The sequence below is a fragment of the Otolemur garnettii genome, unplaced genomic scaffold, assembly GCF_000181295.1.
Source record: "Otolemur garnettii isolate 467f Iridium unplaced genomic scaffold, OtoGar3 scaffold00127, whole genome shotgun sequence".
Taxonomy (NCBI): Eukaryota; Metazoa; Chordata; class Mammalia; order Primates; family Galagidae; genus Otolemur; species Otolemur garnettii.
The window spans coordinates 521,299-538,208 of NW_003852522.1; the positions used below are offsets into that span (position 1 = coordinate 521,299).

Sequence of the window (16,910 nt, forward strand, 5' to 3'; positions counted from 1 at the left end):
GAGAGGATTGTGCCATTTGAGACAAAGGCTCGGAGAGGTTAGAAATTTGCCCAAGGTCATACCCAAGTTAGGGTTTGTCAAAGACCCAGCTCCTGTGTTTCCTGGCCCACTGCTCACAACTAAGCAGTGGTCTCATGGAAAGGGCTTCTCAACCTAGCACAGTGGCCTCACACCTGTAATCCTAGCACTCTGGGAGGCTGAGATGGGTGTATTGCCTGAAGCTCGACACCATTTCTACTAAAAACAGAAAAACTCGCTGGGTGTTGTGATAGGCGCCTGTAGTCAGTTACTGAAGCAGAAGGATCACTTGAGCCCAGGAATTTGAGGTTTCTGTGAACTGGCCTGATGCCATGGCACTCTAGCCTGGGCAACAGAATGAGGCTGTCTAAAAAAGAAAGAAAGGGTTCCTCAAGTTCTCAAGTCCCCCTTCCCTAGACTGTGGCATGGTTTCAGAGGTCCCAGTGGCTGGGGACTACTGGCCCATCCAACTGTGCCTATCTTCCCTAGGGGTGGTCAAAGTTGTATTCATTCTCTACAACAACCTGGGCCTCTTCCTGTCCACGGAGAATGCCACAGTGAAGCTGGCAAGTGAAGCAGGTGCAGGTGGCCAGGGTGGTGCCTCCCTGGTGGTAAATTCACAGGTCATTGCGGCATCCATTAACAAGGAGTCCAGCCGCGTCTTCCTCATGGACCCTGTCATCTTCACCGTGGCCCACCTAGAGGTGAGCTGAGTCATCCCCCTCCCACCTTGGGGGTCCCAGCAATCTCTTCGCTTCCAGGCTGCATATCTCCATCCACTCTCACTGTATGTTCACCCACAGAGCAGGTTACCACCTCTCCCACTTTAGTAGTATGGGCTGCTTGTCCCCCAGAGATCTCAGACTATAACATGGAGTCCCAAGCCTCAGGCACTCCTCTCAATACTTTTCACTATCTCAATCTCTGGATGTGCGGTGCTGAGATGGGACTCCCCAATTCTGATACCTTGGCCACCACCACACAACAGGACAAGAACCACTTCAATGCTAACTGCTCCTTCTGGAACTACTCGGAACGTTCCATGCTGGGCTACTGGTCAACCCAGGGCTGCCGCCTGGTGGAGTCCAACAAGACCCATACCACGTGTGCCTGCAGCCACCTCACCAACTTCGCTGTGCTCATGGCTCACCGTGAGATCGTAAGCTAGCCAGCGCTCTGCACCCCTGGGTGGGCTCACTTGGTGGCCTTGCTTTGCATGGCTTTCTAGAGAGTGCACACAGCATGGGCGGTGCAGGCAAAAAGGCCAGCTTCGTGGGCGTGGGAGTCCCCGGTCTTGCCTGTGGTGTGAAGCCATACACCTGGTCCTCTCTGGTCCTTTCTGGTCGTGGTCCCACCTTCTCCCAAGGCATTCTGGAGACGGAAACAAATTGGCATCACCTTTGTCATCTCTCCACAGCCTTTCAGAGCATGAAGAAGTGAGCACGCCGCCTGCAGAGGGGTGGGGGCCAGCAAGTTGGCCGGGTGGGCAGCCCCTGGAGGTTCTCGTGGCCCATGGCCTTGCCAAGGGCGCTGCCTGCAGCTGGCACCTGGCCAAGCCCAGAGTGCAAAGCCAGAGCCCCTGAGTGTACCCCCTACTCCTGTCCCCAGTACCAGGGCCGCATCAATGAGCTGTTGCTGTCTGTCATCACCTGGGTGGGCATCGTAATCTCCCTGGTCTGTCTGGCCATCTGCATCTCCACCTTCTGCTTCCTGCGGGGGCTACAGACTGACCGTAATACCATTCACAAGAACCTGTGCATCAACCTTTTCCTGGCTGAGTTGCTCTTCCTGGTTGGGATTGACAAGACTCAGTATGAGGTGAGTTGGGGCTTCGGGGCCAGTGACTATCTGGAAGTAGAGAGGGGGAAGTGGTTGCTATTGGGACAGCTTCTTACCTGTGGGCACTCTCCCCAGATCGCCTGCCCCATCTTCGCTGGCTTGCTGCACTACTTCTTCCTGGCAGCCTTCTCCTGGCTGTGCCTAGAGGGCGTCCACCTCTACCTGCTGCTGGTGGAGGTGTTTGAGAGCGAGTATTCCCGCACCAAGTACTACTACCTGGGCGGCTACTGCTTCCCAGCCCTGGTGGTGGGCATTGCAGCTGCCATTGACTACCGCAGCTATGGCACTGAGAAGGCGTGAGTGTCCCCTTTTTTGCCTTCCACTCCCTTCCCTCCTGTCTGGCTCCCTGCTCAGCACCACTCCTTGGTCCAAGCCCTTTGGGGTGCTGGCCTCTCTTTCTCCTTCTGCTCCCTAAGGCTGCAGCCAGCCTACAGAGTCCCTGGCCTCCCTGGGTTGTTTGTGGAAAAGACCCCTCAGCTTCTCTCTGCCTCAGCCTCATTTCTTTTGCAGCTGTTGGCTTCGAGTGGATAATTATTTCATCTGGAGCTTCATAGGGCCTGTCTCCTTTGTTATCGTGGTAAGTTGAAAGGTAGCACCCCAGCACTGTGTCTCCTTCCTCATCCAGGCTGGCTTTGACTGTAACCCCACTCCAGGCACACTGAGCTGCCAGCTAAGAGGATGATAGCAGGCAGGGTCTGTAGAGCTCAGGCACTGAGGGCTGCTGGCCAGGGAGCTGTGACCTGAGCCTCTGTTGTGTATCAGACTGTGGGCCCTGTCCTCTTAGCAGCAAGTAGTAACATGGAACAGCCAGGTATGCTAGTCAATAACCACAGCACAGCAGGCAGGGAGGGAACTAAAGCTGACACTTTACCAAGCTGCACCCTGGCCTTAGAAGGCACTGAAGGCCAGGCACAGTGGCTCACGCCTGTAATCCCAGCACTCTGGGAGGCTGAGGTGGGTGGATTGCCTGAGCTCAGGAGTTCAATACCAGCCTGAGCCAGAGTGAGACCCTATCTCTAAAAATAGCCAGGCATTGTGGTGAACACCTGTAGTCCCACCTACTTGGAAGCTGAAGAAAGAGGATCACTTGAGCTCAAGAGTTTGAGATTGCTGTGAGCTATGACGCCACGGCATTCTACTAAGGGCGACCAAGTGAGACTCTGTCTCAAAAAAAAAAAAAACTCACTGAAGGAGGTGGAGATGCTCAGCCCAGCCCCTCCCCTTGTCCCACCCCCAGGTGAACCTGGTATTCCTCATGGTGACCCTGCACAAGATGATCCGAAGTTCATCTGTGCTCAAGCCTGACTCCAGCCGCCTTGACAACATTAAGTGAGCCCTGCCTCTGGCCCCTGCCCTGTGTTCCCCAAGCCAGCTTCCCCAGGGTATCCTAAAAGGTGATACTTTTGCCTCTAGTGACACACAACCTGATTGTAAGGATCAAGATGAGTGTTTTATTGTACTCATTATGCACCTACTTAATGGGAATTAGAAAGCATATCATTAGCATGTCCACTCTGTGGTTTGGGGGGCATAACTGTGTTGGGTAAAGCTGAATTCAAAAGGGGAGGCCATTTAAGGGCAACTTAAGGAGAAATGGCCCCCCAAAATGTAGGTTAAATGATCTGGAAATATAAGAAAAAATAATGAAGCTAAGCCAGGCATTGTGGCTGGCACCTGTAGTCCCAGCTATTTGGGAGGCTGAGACAAGAGAATCGCTTGAGCCCAAGAGTTTGAGGTTGCTGTGAGCTATTACGCCACGACACTCCACAACATAGTAAAACTCTGTCTCAAAATAATAAGGATGAAGCTGGCAGGGGAATGATGACCAGTGTTCACAAAACCCTCAACCCAGTATCTTTCCCCCTCAGCCCAGGCTGGGTCACTGCAGACAGTACTAGGCCCACTCAGAGAACCCCTTGCTCCATACAGAGGCAAACAGCAGGACTGTTGAGGTCATCTCCTTGGGTGGGTGGGGGCTCTGACATGTCTGTCCCCCCACACCAGATCCTGGGCCCTGGGGGCCATCGCATTGCTCTTCCTGCTGGGTCTCACTTGGGCTTTCGGGCTGCTATTCATCAATAAGGAATCTGTGGTCATGGCCTATCTCTTCACCACCTTCAACGCCTTCCAGGGGGTCTTCATCTTCGTCTTTCACTGCGCCTTACAAAAGAAGGTAAGGTTAGGGCATGGGCCTAGACCTTGCCTCTCTTGGAGACATTCTCTAAGCACTTAGCAGAGGGACGTGAGGGTGAAGAGGACCCAAACGCTCCCTCAAGCCCTCAGCATGTGCTACAGGCGCTAACCTCTTATGGGCAGACTTGTGGCTGCTGGGAAGGGAGTCTGGCTCAAAGTCTGGGAAGATTTAGCCATGGGTAAAAGGGTTCTGGCAAAAAAAAGCAAGAGATTGTAGCCTAGAGGATAGAGAGTGAGATGGGGGACAGGGTGCCCTTGCCAAGACAAGGGCCATGTATCAGGGAGGCCTTGCAGAAGGGAGAGGACTTTGGGCACCACCCTAAGTGAACATTTCCTATGTTGAATTGTGAATTTTGTAGTGATGAAAAGATTCATTTTTAAATAAACATGTTAAAATCTGAATCTTACCAAAATCTATACACAAAAGAGGCATCAGAAGCAGGGAAAGGTGGAGAGGAGGGAGGAGACAAAGCTGTGGCATTTGCAGACTTAGTCTTAGAGGCAGTGAGGACTGTGGTCAGGTGCTTGCTGACCTAGGAGGAATGTGGGTAAGGTTTAAGGCAGGGTGATGGCAGAGGTGGCTATCAGAAGGATTCTGGTTGTAGAAAAGGTAGACCATGTCCCTACTCTGTCCTAAATTGTCCTGGCCCCCCCTTGGACACACAGTCAAAGGCAATATCCTTATACAGCCCTCACCTCAAACACAGTGTCAGCAACATCCTTACAGGGACACCCAGGCTGACCTGGGCCCTCAGCACCCCTTCTCTCACTTCTGTTTTTCTCAGATACCTAGATGTGGCTCCTCCTTAGGGTGTGGTCTTGCTCTTCTCCAGATAGCCACAGGGGATAGCCAAAAGAGCCAGCCTCAGTGTCCTCTGCCTTATTTCTTTGGGGGTCTTGGTCAAAATGTGTCTTTGTCCTGTAGTCCCTAACCAGTCCATGGTCTGTTAGCTTCCTCTATCTTTACAGCCACTCCCCATTGCTCACAATATCACCTGGGCTTTGCCTCCTGTCAGACTAGCAGCAGCATTAGATTCTCATAGGAATGCTAACCATACTGTAAACTATACAAGGGAGGGATCCAAGTTGCAGCTTCTTATGAGAAACTAACGCCCCTCTTCCCTTGTCCATGGAAAAATTGTCTTCTGTGAAATCAGTCCCTGGTGCCAGAAAGGTTGGGGACTGCCATCTTTCCCTGATCTTTTTTTTTTTTTTTTCAAGACAGAGTCTCACTATGTTGCCCTCGGTAGACTGCCACAGCGTCACACCAAGGCTTGGTGTGCGCGGCTGGCACCCTAACAACTGAGCTACGAGCACCGAGCCATCCCTCATCTTTCAAAGTCACACCTTCTCTTGCGCTCCCATTAGCACTGACTAACGAACCCTCTTCCTAACCATTGTTTTCTTCCAGCACCTAACCCTATCAGACTACCCATGTAACACATTTGTATTGTATGTGTTCTGTCTCTCTCTACTATATGCTTGTCCCCGAAGCCCAAGCATAGCGGATGCTTACTGAAGTTCTTTTGGCTTTGTGAATGAGAAACTGTCAGTGGAGGTAGGAAAGAAGATAGGCAACGTGAGAAAAGAGCCAGCCTTAGCAGTCACGTACTGGGGGGCAGGTGACAACCAGGTTTTGGTGGCCTACCAGTCACTGAAGTGGAGAATTTTGGACTCTGGATTCTGGGCTCTCTCTTCTGACCTCTCTTCTGACCAGCCCTGTGGATGGCTGAATCACTGGGAGGCCAGCATCCCAGCGAGCTGCTTGTCCTCATTGCTACTCAGGTGCACAAGGAGTACAGCAAGTGCCTGCGTCACTCCTACTGCTGCATCCGCTCCCCACCCGGGGGTACTCACGGCTCCCTCAAGACTTCAGCCATGCGTAGCAACACCCGATACTACACAGGGACCCAGGTACAGGGCTGGGCAGGGCTTCCTGGGACTGAAAGCCTGAGCAGCAGAGGAGTGCTCAGCCGGGTCTCTGTTGGGGCTGATGAGGCGAGTGGTCTCAGAAAGGTCCCAGAGCAAGCGGGGGAATGGCCCAAGGACCCCCTTACATCTGGGCTGTATCCCCAGAGCCGAATCAGGAGGATGTGGAATGACACCGTGAGGAAACAGACAGAGTCCTCCTTCATGGCAGGCGACATCAACAGCACCCCCACCTTGAACCGAGGTGAGACTGTGTCTCTGCCACTGGCTGTAGTCACTCAGGTCTCCTGGGCCCATGTCTCCAGGCCACCTGGTAACCACTGATCCCTTAAGCAGGTACCATGGGGAACCACCTGCTGACCAACCCTGTGCTGCAGCCCCGAGGAGGAACTAGCCCATACAACACCCTCATTGCTGAGTCAGTGGGCTTCAACCCCTCCTCACCCCCTGTTTTCAATTCTCCAGGTGAGAGCCCCCTGGGAAGATGTCCCAAGTCAGGAAGTATGGGTTTGCATCCACCAGCTTTCCACTTCTTGTGTCCTTATACCCCCAGAACTGGAGCCTGGACTTGGAATTCTAAGCTAACTCTCACTTTCTCTCTTTTCTCTCCTGGCTCGGCACCTGCAGGAAGCTACCGGGAACCCAGTAAGTGTGACTCTTACCTGGTAACATTGCTAAGGTTGGAAGAGGAACAAGATAGTAGCCTTCTCAGATGGTGTCATTAAGGGACAAGGAGAACTGGGAATGTCCCGTCGCCATCGCGCCCCCCCCTCCCCCAGTCTCTGGCTTGGCTAGGTGCTGTTGGTTGAGTTTGGGCCTTCAGGTGGAAAATGAAGGTCGAGGGCGGTGCCTGTGGCTCAGCGAGTGGGGCACTGGCTACATATACCGAAGGTGGCTGGTTCCAGCCCAGCCCCAGCCAAACTGCAACAACAAAAAAAATAGTTGGGCATTGTGGCAGGCACCTGTGGTCCCAACTACTCGGGAGGCTGAGGCAGGAGGATCACATAGGCCCAGGAGCTGGAGGTTGCTGTGAGCTGTGATGACACGGCACTCTACCAAGGGTGACAAAATGAAACTGTCTCTTAAAAAAAAAAAAAAGAAAGAAAGAAAGAAAGAAAATGAAGGTCCTGAGGATCTGAGCAGAAGAAATGGATCTGGTTGCCCAGGCTTCCTTTCACTGCTGAGATTTTAAATGCCCATCTGGTAGGGGGTGGGGGCGGGTACCCTGGCGGAACTGGTGCTTCCATCAATCTGCCACTGGGCTGGTGTCTCCACTGCCAGAGAGGAAGAAAAGGAATGTGAGATTCAGTGCCCATAGCTCAGTGGTTAGGGCGCCAGCCACATACACCAGGGCTGGCAGGTTCAAACCCAGCCAGGGACTGCTAAAAACAATGACAGTTCAACCCAAAAATATGGCGGGTACCTGTAATCCCAACTACATGGGAAGTTGAGGCAAGAGAATCACTTAAGCTCAAGAGTTTAAGGTTGCTGTGAGCTGTGACATCACTGCACTCTACCAAGAGCGACATAGTGAGACTGTCTCAAAAAAGAAAAAAAAAATGTGAGGCCAGAGTCCCCAGAAGGCAGGGAAAACCAGATTGAGTGGAGCTCCCCTTCTCCACGTGGACCGCACCCTACCCACTACCCCTCAGTGTAGCTAGGCCTTCTCATCATCCTGACTAGCCTTTTCTGTCCTTTAGAGCACCCCTTGGGAGGCCGAGAAGCCTGCGGCATGGACACCCTGCCTCTGAACGGCAACTTTAACAACAGCTATTCCTTGAGAAGTGGGGATTTCCCTCCAGGGGATGGGGCCCCTGAGCCACCCCGAGGTCGGAACCTGGCAGACGCAGCTGCCTTTGAGAAGATGATCATCTCAGAGCTGGTACACAACAACCTGCGGGGGAGCAGCAGCGGGGCCAAGGGCCCTCCGCCACCTGAGCCACCAGTGCCACCCGTGCCAGGGGGCGGTGGTGAGGAAGAGGCAGGCGGTCCCGGGGGTGCTGACCGGGCGGAGATTGAACTTCTCTATAAAGCCCTGGAGGAGCCTCTGCTGCTGCCCCGGGCCCAGTCGGTGCTGTACCAGAGTGATCTGGACGAGTCAGAGAGCTGCACAGCAGAGGATGGTGCCACCAGCCGGCCCCTCTCCTCCCCTCCAGGCCGGGACTCCCTCTATGCCAGCGGGGCCAACCTGCGGGACTCGCCCTCCTACCCGGACAGCAGCCCTGAGGGGCCCAGTGAGGCTCTGCCCCCACCCCCACCTGCACCTCCTGGGCCCCCTGAAATCTACTACACCTCGCGACCACCAGCCCTGGTGGCGCGGAACCCGCTACAGGGCTACTACCAGGTGCGGCGGCCTAGCCATGAGGGCTACCTGGCAGCCCCAGGCCTTGAGGGGCCAGGGCCCGATGGCGACGGGCAGATGCAGCTGGTCACCAGCCTCTGAGGGGACCTCATAGACCAGGGCTGGTGGCCCAAGCCAGGGAGGGAATCCTGGGCAGGGTTCTGGTGGGAGAGGAAGACTGATGGAGGTAGTGGCTGGTGGGCCACTCTCTCCAGGTACCCCTTAGCCATGGGCCCTACTGTCCCTACATGGGGTTCTGACCTGGGGGCCCAAGGTGCCCAGGTTCACAGACAGGGTTTCCCACCAGCCACATACACCAGCTCTATTTGGGGGAAGTTCAGTGAGGAGGAGCCAAGAGGTCCCCAGTGGAGTAAGAAGAGAGAACCTGGAAGGGTGCAGCCCACTTGATTCCCCACTTCATGCTTCCTACCCCCTATAGGGAAGTAAGAGGTTTAGTTTCCCTGGGGGGGGGGGAGGGGCAGCTTTTGAAGTTGCCAAAGCCCCTCCAGACACTGGATCAAACCTGTCAGCTGCTCTTCTCCACAGCCAGAAAAGCTGCCAGCTGCACTGCAAGAGAGCAGTGAGATAAGATGAGATGGGACAGACAGATAGGTTTCTTCTGCACTAAATGGGCAGTTGTGGCTGGTGGTTTAAAGGCCGAACTTTTTCTGAAGCTCCTTCCCCCTTGCTCTTGGTCCCTGCCTCCCAAACAAGCCTGCCCCTCAGCCCTCCAAGAGTGCACCCAATGACCCCCTCCCTTGGGGCGACTCCTGATGAAGCACAACTCCCCGCAGGGCCCCGAGCCCACAGGGGTGGCCATATTTGGGCAGTTCCCAGTCCTGTGGGCTTGGCTATCTGGGGAGCAGATTTTGGGTCTGGATCTCCCTGGGGAGTGGGTCCTGGGCTTGGATCTTTCCCTAGGGGACCCTCTTGCCCCTTTCTCTCTCCTCTTCCTCCCCCATTGCTGTAAATAATTCAACAAAATGGAAAAGAAAAAAAAAAGACAAAAAAAAAAAAAGAAAAGAAAATCTCATCACTTGAAGCCACTGGGAGCCTGCAGCCCAGGCTTTCCTCGGAGCAGAGCGGCGCTGCCACCCTGGCAGCCAGGACTTCTTGTACTTGCGCATCCCCGGCTCCAGCGGGGTGGGCAGGCCGCCAGAGCAGCTTTTTACACTCCAGAGACAGAAAACAAAATCTAGATGCAACAGCGAAACAAAGAACCCGTTTCCTTCCTGGCACCATTTGTCCCCTTCTTTTCTCCCCTGGCATCATTGGCCCTCCTTGGGCGTGTACCTCACTGCTTGCCCCAGGACCAGAGGCCTGTCTCCTCTCCTCCCACCAGCCCAGGGGAGACACCCTCACACCCAAAGATGCTTTTGCCAAGATGGCTGCACTGTCCCTTTGAGTTCCTGTTTCTTGTATATTGTTTCTGGGACTCCAAGGGAAGAAGGGGTTGATTTACCATCTAGAGAGGTTGATGGAGGAAGGACAACAGGGAGCTGGGACAGTGAATGGCAGCAGGGCTTGATGGTGAAATGGCTGAAATTGGGAGTGGTAAGGTTGTTTTCTCTCTGGGGGAGAAGGGGCAAAGAATCACCTTCCCAACCTTCCACCCTCCTACAGGGGAGGCAAAGCCAGGTGTCAGGACACCCTGGGGGCTCCATCCTAACCCCCAGGCTCAGGATGTCTCCTGAGTACCTCTCCCAACCTCCTCTCCAGCCAGTCATCTGGCCTTCCCAAAAGTCTGACCTCCACTCGAGGGTAGCATAATAGCTCTATTGCCACATTAGTCCAGCCCCTTCATTGCCATGTCCCCAGGGGTCCACTTCTGCTCTGACCCCTCCCTGTCTCTTTTGTCCCTCCCTCTTTTCTCACAAGTGCCATGAGTTTTCAAACATCTTTGGGTCTCAGCCTGCTGCTGCCAAGAACTTTGTTGGGTTTGGGGAGGGGCGCTCTAAGAAGGAGCTGGGGAAAGGGGACAGATAGGTGGCTGGAGGGACCCTTTTTGCTGCTAGAAAGCCCCTCCTGTCCTCTGGAGAGCTGGGGCTGGCTTATCCCCATCAATTAGGGGAGAAGGGGTCAGACCAAAGAAGATGGTTTGTCCCATGTAAGGGAAGAGGTGTGGAGAAAAGGCAGGGTTGGGTTCCACCTCTAGCTTTTTCTGATAGGAAGGTGTAACCCACTTTACTAGAAGATCGTGGATGAATTCTAGATGGGAGAAGTCAGGCCAGGGATAGTCTCACCAGACAGCTCTGAGGAGGGCAGGAGGAGGCAGCCCTATGGTGTGGCAGGGCAGGTAGAGATCTGTGAAGAACAGGAGTCCAGGTTAGGTGGAGGAGCTGGCCCAAGCCTAGCTATAGCCTGAGGCTGCCACTGACACCAGGAGGGCTGAGAGAGTTCCCAGGGGACTGAAAATGGGCAGGAAGCCCCGCTTCCTTTGCCTACCTAGCCCTCCTATCTCCAGATGCAATCATAGGGGGAGAGGGTGTAGCCAGTCCCTTGGTTCCCATCCCAGCTGGAATTGCCAAGGTGGATTCCATGGCCTCAGAGCTGGGTGCAGGGCCCCCTGGTAGGGCCGGACACCACTGCTGTCCAGTGCAAAGCACCCCGAGAGCCCAGGTGTCCCCCCACCCAACCAGACCTGGTGCCTTGATGCCCCACCCCAGCTGGGACAATACAGAGAAGGGTCTTGGGTTTCCTCTCCTACTCCCTTCCTTGGGCTCCTGAATCTTGTTCTTTTCCTCCAAATTTTATTTCTTCTGGATTTCCCTTGCCTTCCCTTTCTCTTGTGTCTCTGCCTCCCTTTCCCCATGTCTTTTTGGCCATCTGTGTTCTCTCTCTTCTCTCATCCTTAATTTCTCTGTCCATTTGGCCCCCTCCCCACCATGCCCTGAGTTCCTCCCTTGGTCTCCTTTTCGATATGCCAAACCAATTTTGGGTCGAGTGCATTTAATGAGAACAAAACAAAAGGCTCATAACAAGAACGTTTCAGAAAAAAACAAAAAGTTTTAAAAAAAATGTTGAGTCAAAAAGTCAAACAATAAAGAAATTAAGATTTCTTGGAATGACGAGTCATGTCTCATTGGTGGCAGTCAAAAAATGGGTGAGTGGATTTGCACAGAGGTATCCTGGGGCTCTGACGCACTGCAGTGATGAAAAGCCACTGCAGAGGCCAGTTGAACCACAGGATCATTCACATGTATTGAATGGAGACCTTGGTAAGTTTCTGGGTCAGGCTAAGCATTTCTCAAGCAGTTTCTCTTTGAATCCTCATAAAATGCACCAGGGAAGAGGTTTTGATTAAGGTTGTATTTTACAGGGTGGCGCCTGTGGCTCAAGAAGTAGGCTGCAGGCCCCATATGCTGGAGGTGGTGAGTTCCAACCCAGCCCCAGCCAAGAACTACCAAAAAAAAGTTCTATTTTACAGATGGGGAAACTGAGGCTTACAGTGCTTGGATGCACACCCAGATCTCTCTAGCCAGGCCAACAGGCTATGTTGTGTCTTAGAGAAGCCCTTCTTGGCCTCCATGTCTGTCCCCAGTGTTTATGAGAACAGAGCTCCTAGACTCCCACAACATAGCTGGAATGAGGGCTTTCCAGCTCAACATGGTGGAATTACATCATGTTTTCACATTCTCCAAATATAACTAAGAGAGCGAGAGGGGGACGGCACCTGTGGCTCAATGGGTAGGGCGCTGGCCCCAAATAATGAGGGTGGTGGGTTCGAATCCAGCCCTGGCCAAACTGCAACAAAGAAATAGCTAGGCATTGTGGTGGGCGCCTGTAGTCCCAGCTACTCAGGAGGCCGAAGCAAGAGAATCACCTAAGCCCAGGAGTTGGAGGTTGATGTGAGTTGTGACGCCATAGGTCACTATCGAGGGTGATAAAGTGAGATTGTCTCTAAAAAAAAAAAAAAGAGAGGGTGGCAACTGTGGCTCAAAGGAGTAGGGCACTGGCCCCATAAGCTGGAGGTGGCGGGTTCAAACCCAGTCCCAGCCAAAAACTGCAAAAAAAAAAAAAGATTAATTTAATTTTTAAAGAGAGGACACAGTGCAAGAATCTTTCTGAGTGTCAGTTAGGCACAGTGGCTCATGCCCATATTAATACTCTGGGAGGCCAAGAGTGGATCACTTGAGCTCATGAGTTTGAGACAAGCCTAAGCAAGAGTAAGGATCCCCCTTCCCCCGCAACTGTCTCTACTAAAAATAGGAAAACTGAGGCAAGGGGATCACTTGAGCCAAAGAATTTGAGGTTACTGTGAGCTATGATGATATAGCACTCTACCAAGGAAGGGTGACAAAGTGAGACTCTATCTCCAAAAAAAAAAGAATCTTTGAGTGTCCCTCTGCCTTAAACACCTATGTGCAAGACACAATACTCCCCCCAAGTCTCCTCCCATCCCCCAGGCACTCCCTCCAGAGCTCCACCACTGGTCACTCATCTCCTGATCTCCTACTGTTGCCAGCCTATGGGCTCAATCCTTGGACCTTTTATCTGCCTGCTCTCACTCCCTGGACATACCACCCTAACTCACGGCTTTAAACACTGCCTACACACTGATGAATCCCTAGACCTAGATCCCTCAGACCTAGATCTCAAGCCTGAACTCCTACCTTGAGCTGCAAATTTATATATTTTCATATGCTACTCCACATCCCTCCCTGGGTGTCTCAAACTTTTTTTTTTTTTTTTGAGAGTCTCATTTTGTTGCCCCTGGCTTAAGTGCCAAGGTGTCACAACTCACAGCAACCTCAAACTCCTGGGCTCAAGCAATCCTCTTGCCTCATCCTCCCAAGTGGCTGAGACTACAGGCACCTGCCACCATACCCAGCTACTTTTTTCTATTTTAGTAGACACGGGGTCTCACTTTTGCTCAGGCTGATCTCAAGCTCCTGAGCTCAATCAATCTACCCACCTCAGCCTCACAGAGTGCTGAGATTATAGGCGTCATGGCTCGCACATATAATCTCAAACTTAACCTGTCCTAAACCCAGTTCAACCCCCTAAACCCAGTTCAACCCCTGCAGCTCCTCCCAAAGACTTCCTCACCTCAGTTAATGTTGAATCTATCCAACCTTCCACACAAGCTAAAAAATCTCACAGCTTCCATTGAACACATCTCCTTGTTTCATACCCAACATCTAGTCTGGCAATAAATGCAATGATGCTTTAACTTCTAAATATACAGAATTAATTAGTTCTCACCACTTTAGCTCAAGCCACTACTCTTTCTTACCAGGGCCACTGCAACAGTAGCCTTCCTTGTCCCTCTTCAAGCTTTTTTTAAACACAGAAACCAGAGTGAGGTAGGTAAACATATTTTGTCTCACCTCTGTTCAAAACTCCCCAATGGGCTGAACATAGTGGCTCACACGTGTAATCCTAGCATCCTGGGAGGCCAACGTGGTGGATCACTTGAGCTCAGTTCAAGATCAGCCAGATCAAGAGTGAGACCCTGTCTCTACAAAAATAGAAAACTTAGTGGGGCATAGTGGTGCACACACCTATAGTTCCAGCTACTCGGGAAGCTGAGTCAAGAGGACTCAGGAACTTGAGCCCAGGAGTGTGAAGTTGCTGTAAGCTATGATGACACTAATATACTCTACCCAGGCAACAAAGGCCCTGTCTCATAAAAAAAAAAAGTAAAAACTCCCCAGTGGGCTCGGCACCTGTGGCTCAAGTGGCTAAGGCGCCAGCCACATACACCTAAGGTGGTAGGTTCGAATCCAGCCTGGCCGCCAAACAATGACATTTGCAACCAAAAAATAGCCGGGCATTGTGGCAGGCACATATGGTCCCAGCTACTTGGGCGGCTGAGGCAGGAGACTCGCTTAAGCCCAGGAGTTGGAGGTTACTGTGAGCTGTGATGCCACAGCACTCTACCCAGGGGGACAGCTTGAGGCTCTCAAAAAAAAAAAAAAAAAAAGACAACTCTCCAGTGGTTTCCTCTCTCACCCAGAGCAAAGGCTAAATTCAGCACATGACCTACAAAGTCCTACAACATCCAACCTTATCCCATGATTCCCCCCTACACACACACTTTACAGTACTCCAGCCACACTAGGCTCCTCACTCATCAAACAGGCAGACATCTTCCCACCTGTTTCCAAGGATAGACTAGGCTCTGGCATTGGTGCACAGCACAGCTTTCCAAGGTGAGCACTTCAAAGGTGACTCTAGTGATATTTAGCAGTAAGGTATGTAGCACTTTTTCTAGGGTATGTTCACAAACTTAATTGTCAAACCTGGCATTTCACTTTGTTACTATACCTAAACTCAGAGAAATTATAGTACATTAAAGTCAGTTGCAATGTAGAATATGAAACTACCAATAAACTTTTCAAACTGTTAACATTAAAACCCCATTAACCGGATTTACTAAGGAACTATCCTCTTGTTGGGCTGTAGGAGTTTTGAAATAAACCGGGAACCTAACAGTGCCAGATATTGTGCTGAATGTAACAGGCTGCATCCTGCTGAAGACTTTTGGAAAGAGTTAAGCATGTTGGGCCTCAAGATCACCTACTTTGCATTGATGAAAGGAAAGGTTACATTAAAGAATCCAGAGTCCCTTATCATATCCCATTTGCTTCTGGGATCCCAGGCACCAGTGGGTGACAAAATTCCACCCCATATTCTCCTCCTGCTGACCTTCAGGATTTCTTGAGCCACATCTTTCAAGTACCCCAAGGTCAGATGTCCAGTGGGAACTTCTTTGCAGCATCTCCCCTGGCCCTGAGGCTACTGCAGCCTCTGAGCCTAACAGCACAGTACCCAAGGGAAAAGCCAAACCAAAGCAGCGAAACAAAGTGAGGAGGCCCTTCCAACGTTGACAACCTTCTCTTCTTTCCTTTAAATCAATGTCAGGGAGTCAAAAGGGCTGTGTACAGCACAGGATGGAGTTTGATTTATTTTCAAGTATTTTATTTATTTTTTATTTTGTAGAGACAAGAGTCTCACTTTATCGCTCTTGGTAGAGTGCTGTGGAGTCACACAGCTCACAGCAACCTCCATCTCCTGGGCTTAGGCGATTCTCTTGCCTCAGCCTCCCAAGTAGCTGGGACTACAGGTGCCCACCACAACGCCCAGCTATTTTTTTGTTGCAGTTTGGCTGGGGCCAGGTTTGAACCCACCACCCTAGGTATATGGAGCCAGTGCCCTAACCACTGAGCACAGGTGCCACCCATTTCAAGTATTTTAAAAAGTGAAAATTTTAAGTTTAAATCTTTACTCTATACTTGTAGGAAGCACCTGAGCCACTGTCCTCTCTCCCCCCTCCCTCAATACCCAGTAACTGAATCTTGCCTTCTGACAATACCAAAGAAATATAAAGTGGCTAGAGGAGAGAACCTAGGGCCTATGCAATACGTCCCTTTGAGATGTGGGAACTGGGTATTACCCAGGGTCTATATACCTTTGTCTCATTGGTTGCTTTTAGAACAGATGACACTTCTTCACTTTTAAACTATGAGTCTATTTTATTTTTTGACTCATTTCAAGAGGGAGCCCCCTCTTCTACCCTCACATGTTAAAAGACAGAACCAAAAAAGCATGTAGATCTAATTATAGGAGATGCAGTGTTTAGATAGTGGAAACTGAATTTTCTGACTTTCACCATGTGGTAAATCACCCAATTTCAGGCTTATTGCTGCAAAGATAGCCAAAATTAACTTTTTTTTTTTTTGAGACAGTTTCATTATGTCACCCTCAGTAGAGTGCCGTGGTATTACAGCTCACACCAACCTCAAACTCTTCGGCTTAAGCAATTCTCTTGCCTCAGCCTCCCAAGTAGCTGGGACCATAGGCACCTGCCACAACGCCCAGCTATTTTTTTGTTGTAGTTATCATTGTTTGGCAGGCCTGGGCCAAGTTCAAACCGGCCAGCCACGGTGTATGTGGCCGGTGCCCTAGCTGCTGAGGTGCAGGCGCCAAGTCCAAAATCAATGTTTTTTAAAAAGGAGACTCATGCTTGCCACCCTTGGGTGAGGGAGGATAAGGGAGTTTCCAAACCCCTTTATGATCCAAATGTTTGTATTTTTTAAGTTTATTCTTTTATTCTTTTTTGTGAGACAGAGTCTCACCCTGAGTAGAGGTCATAACTCACAGCAACTTCAAACTCCTGGGCTCAAACCTCCTCCTGCCTCAGCCTCCCAAGAAGCTGGGACTACAGGAGCCCACCAAAATGCCCAGCTATTCTTCTTCTTCTTTTTTTTTTTTTTTTAGAAACTAGGTCTCCCTCTTGTGCAGGCTGGTCTCGAACCTATGAGCTTAGGAGCTCGAAAACAGCCTGAGCAAGAACAAGATCCCCATTTCTAAAAACAGCCAGGCATTGTGGACTAATTGGGAGGCTGAGACCATAGAATCACTTGAGCCCAGGGGTTTGAGGTTGCTGTGAGCTATAATGCCATGGCACTCTACCCAGGGTGACCAACAGACTGTCTCAGAAATAAATAAATAATTAAAAATCTTCTAAAGACTATGTGCCAGGCCCTGTGCTAAGCTCTGGAAATATATTAAGAGGTGAATGTGAACCAGGTAAGATCTCTGCTCTCAAGCAGCTTTCAATCTACTAAGGGATAACAAAGTGATA

At 51.3% G+C, this 16,910-nt stretch overlaps 1 protein-coding gene across 1 annotated transcript in view; it reads left to right on the plus strand.

Moving 5' to 3' along the window:
* ADGRL1 (adhesion G protein-coupled receptor L1) overlaps nt 1-9,323 on the plus strand; it is a 47,059-nt gene extending 37,736 nt beyond the window's left edge. Inside the window, exons 12-23 of the mRNA XM_023518063.1 lie at nt 508-722; nt 1,007-1,177; nt 1,627-1,836; nt 1,933-2,153; nt 2,368-2,434; nt 3,095-3,186; nt 3,862-4,030; nt 5,836-5,964; nt 6,127-6,223; nt 6,316-6,444; nt 6,607-6,624; nt 7,680-9,323. Coding sequence (XP_023373831.1) covers nt 508-722; nt 1,007-1,177; nt 1,627-1,836; nt 1,933-2,153; nt 2,368-2,434; nt 3,095-3,186; nt 3,862-4,030; nt 5,836-5,964; nt 6,127-6,223; nt 6,316-6,444; nt 6,607-6,624; nt 7,680-8,422 — 2,261 coding nt within the window. The 3' untranslated portion in view covers nt 8,423-9,323. The remainder of the gene's footprint in view (nt 1-507; nt 723-1,006; nt 1,178-1,626; nt 1,837-1,932; nt 2,154-2,367; nt 2,435-3,094; nt 3,187-3,861; nt 4,031-5,835; nt 5,965-6,126; nt 6,224-6,315; nt 6,445-6,606; nt 6,625-7,679) is intronic.
* The last annotated feature ends 7,587 nt before the right edge of the window (nt 9,324-16,910 follow it).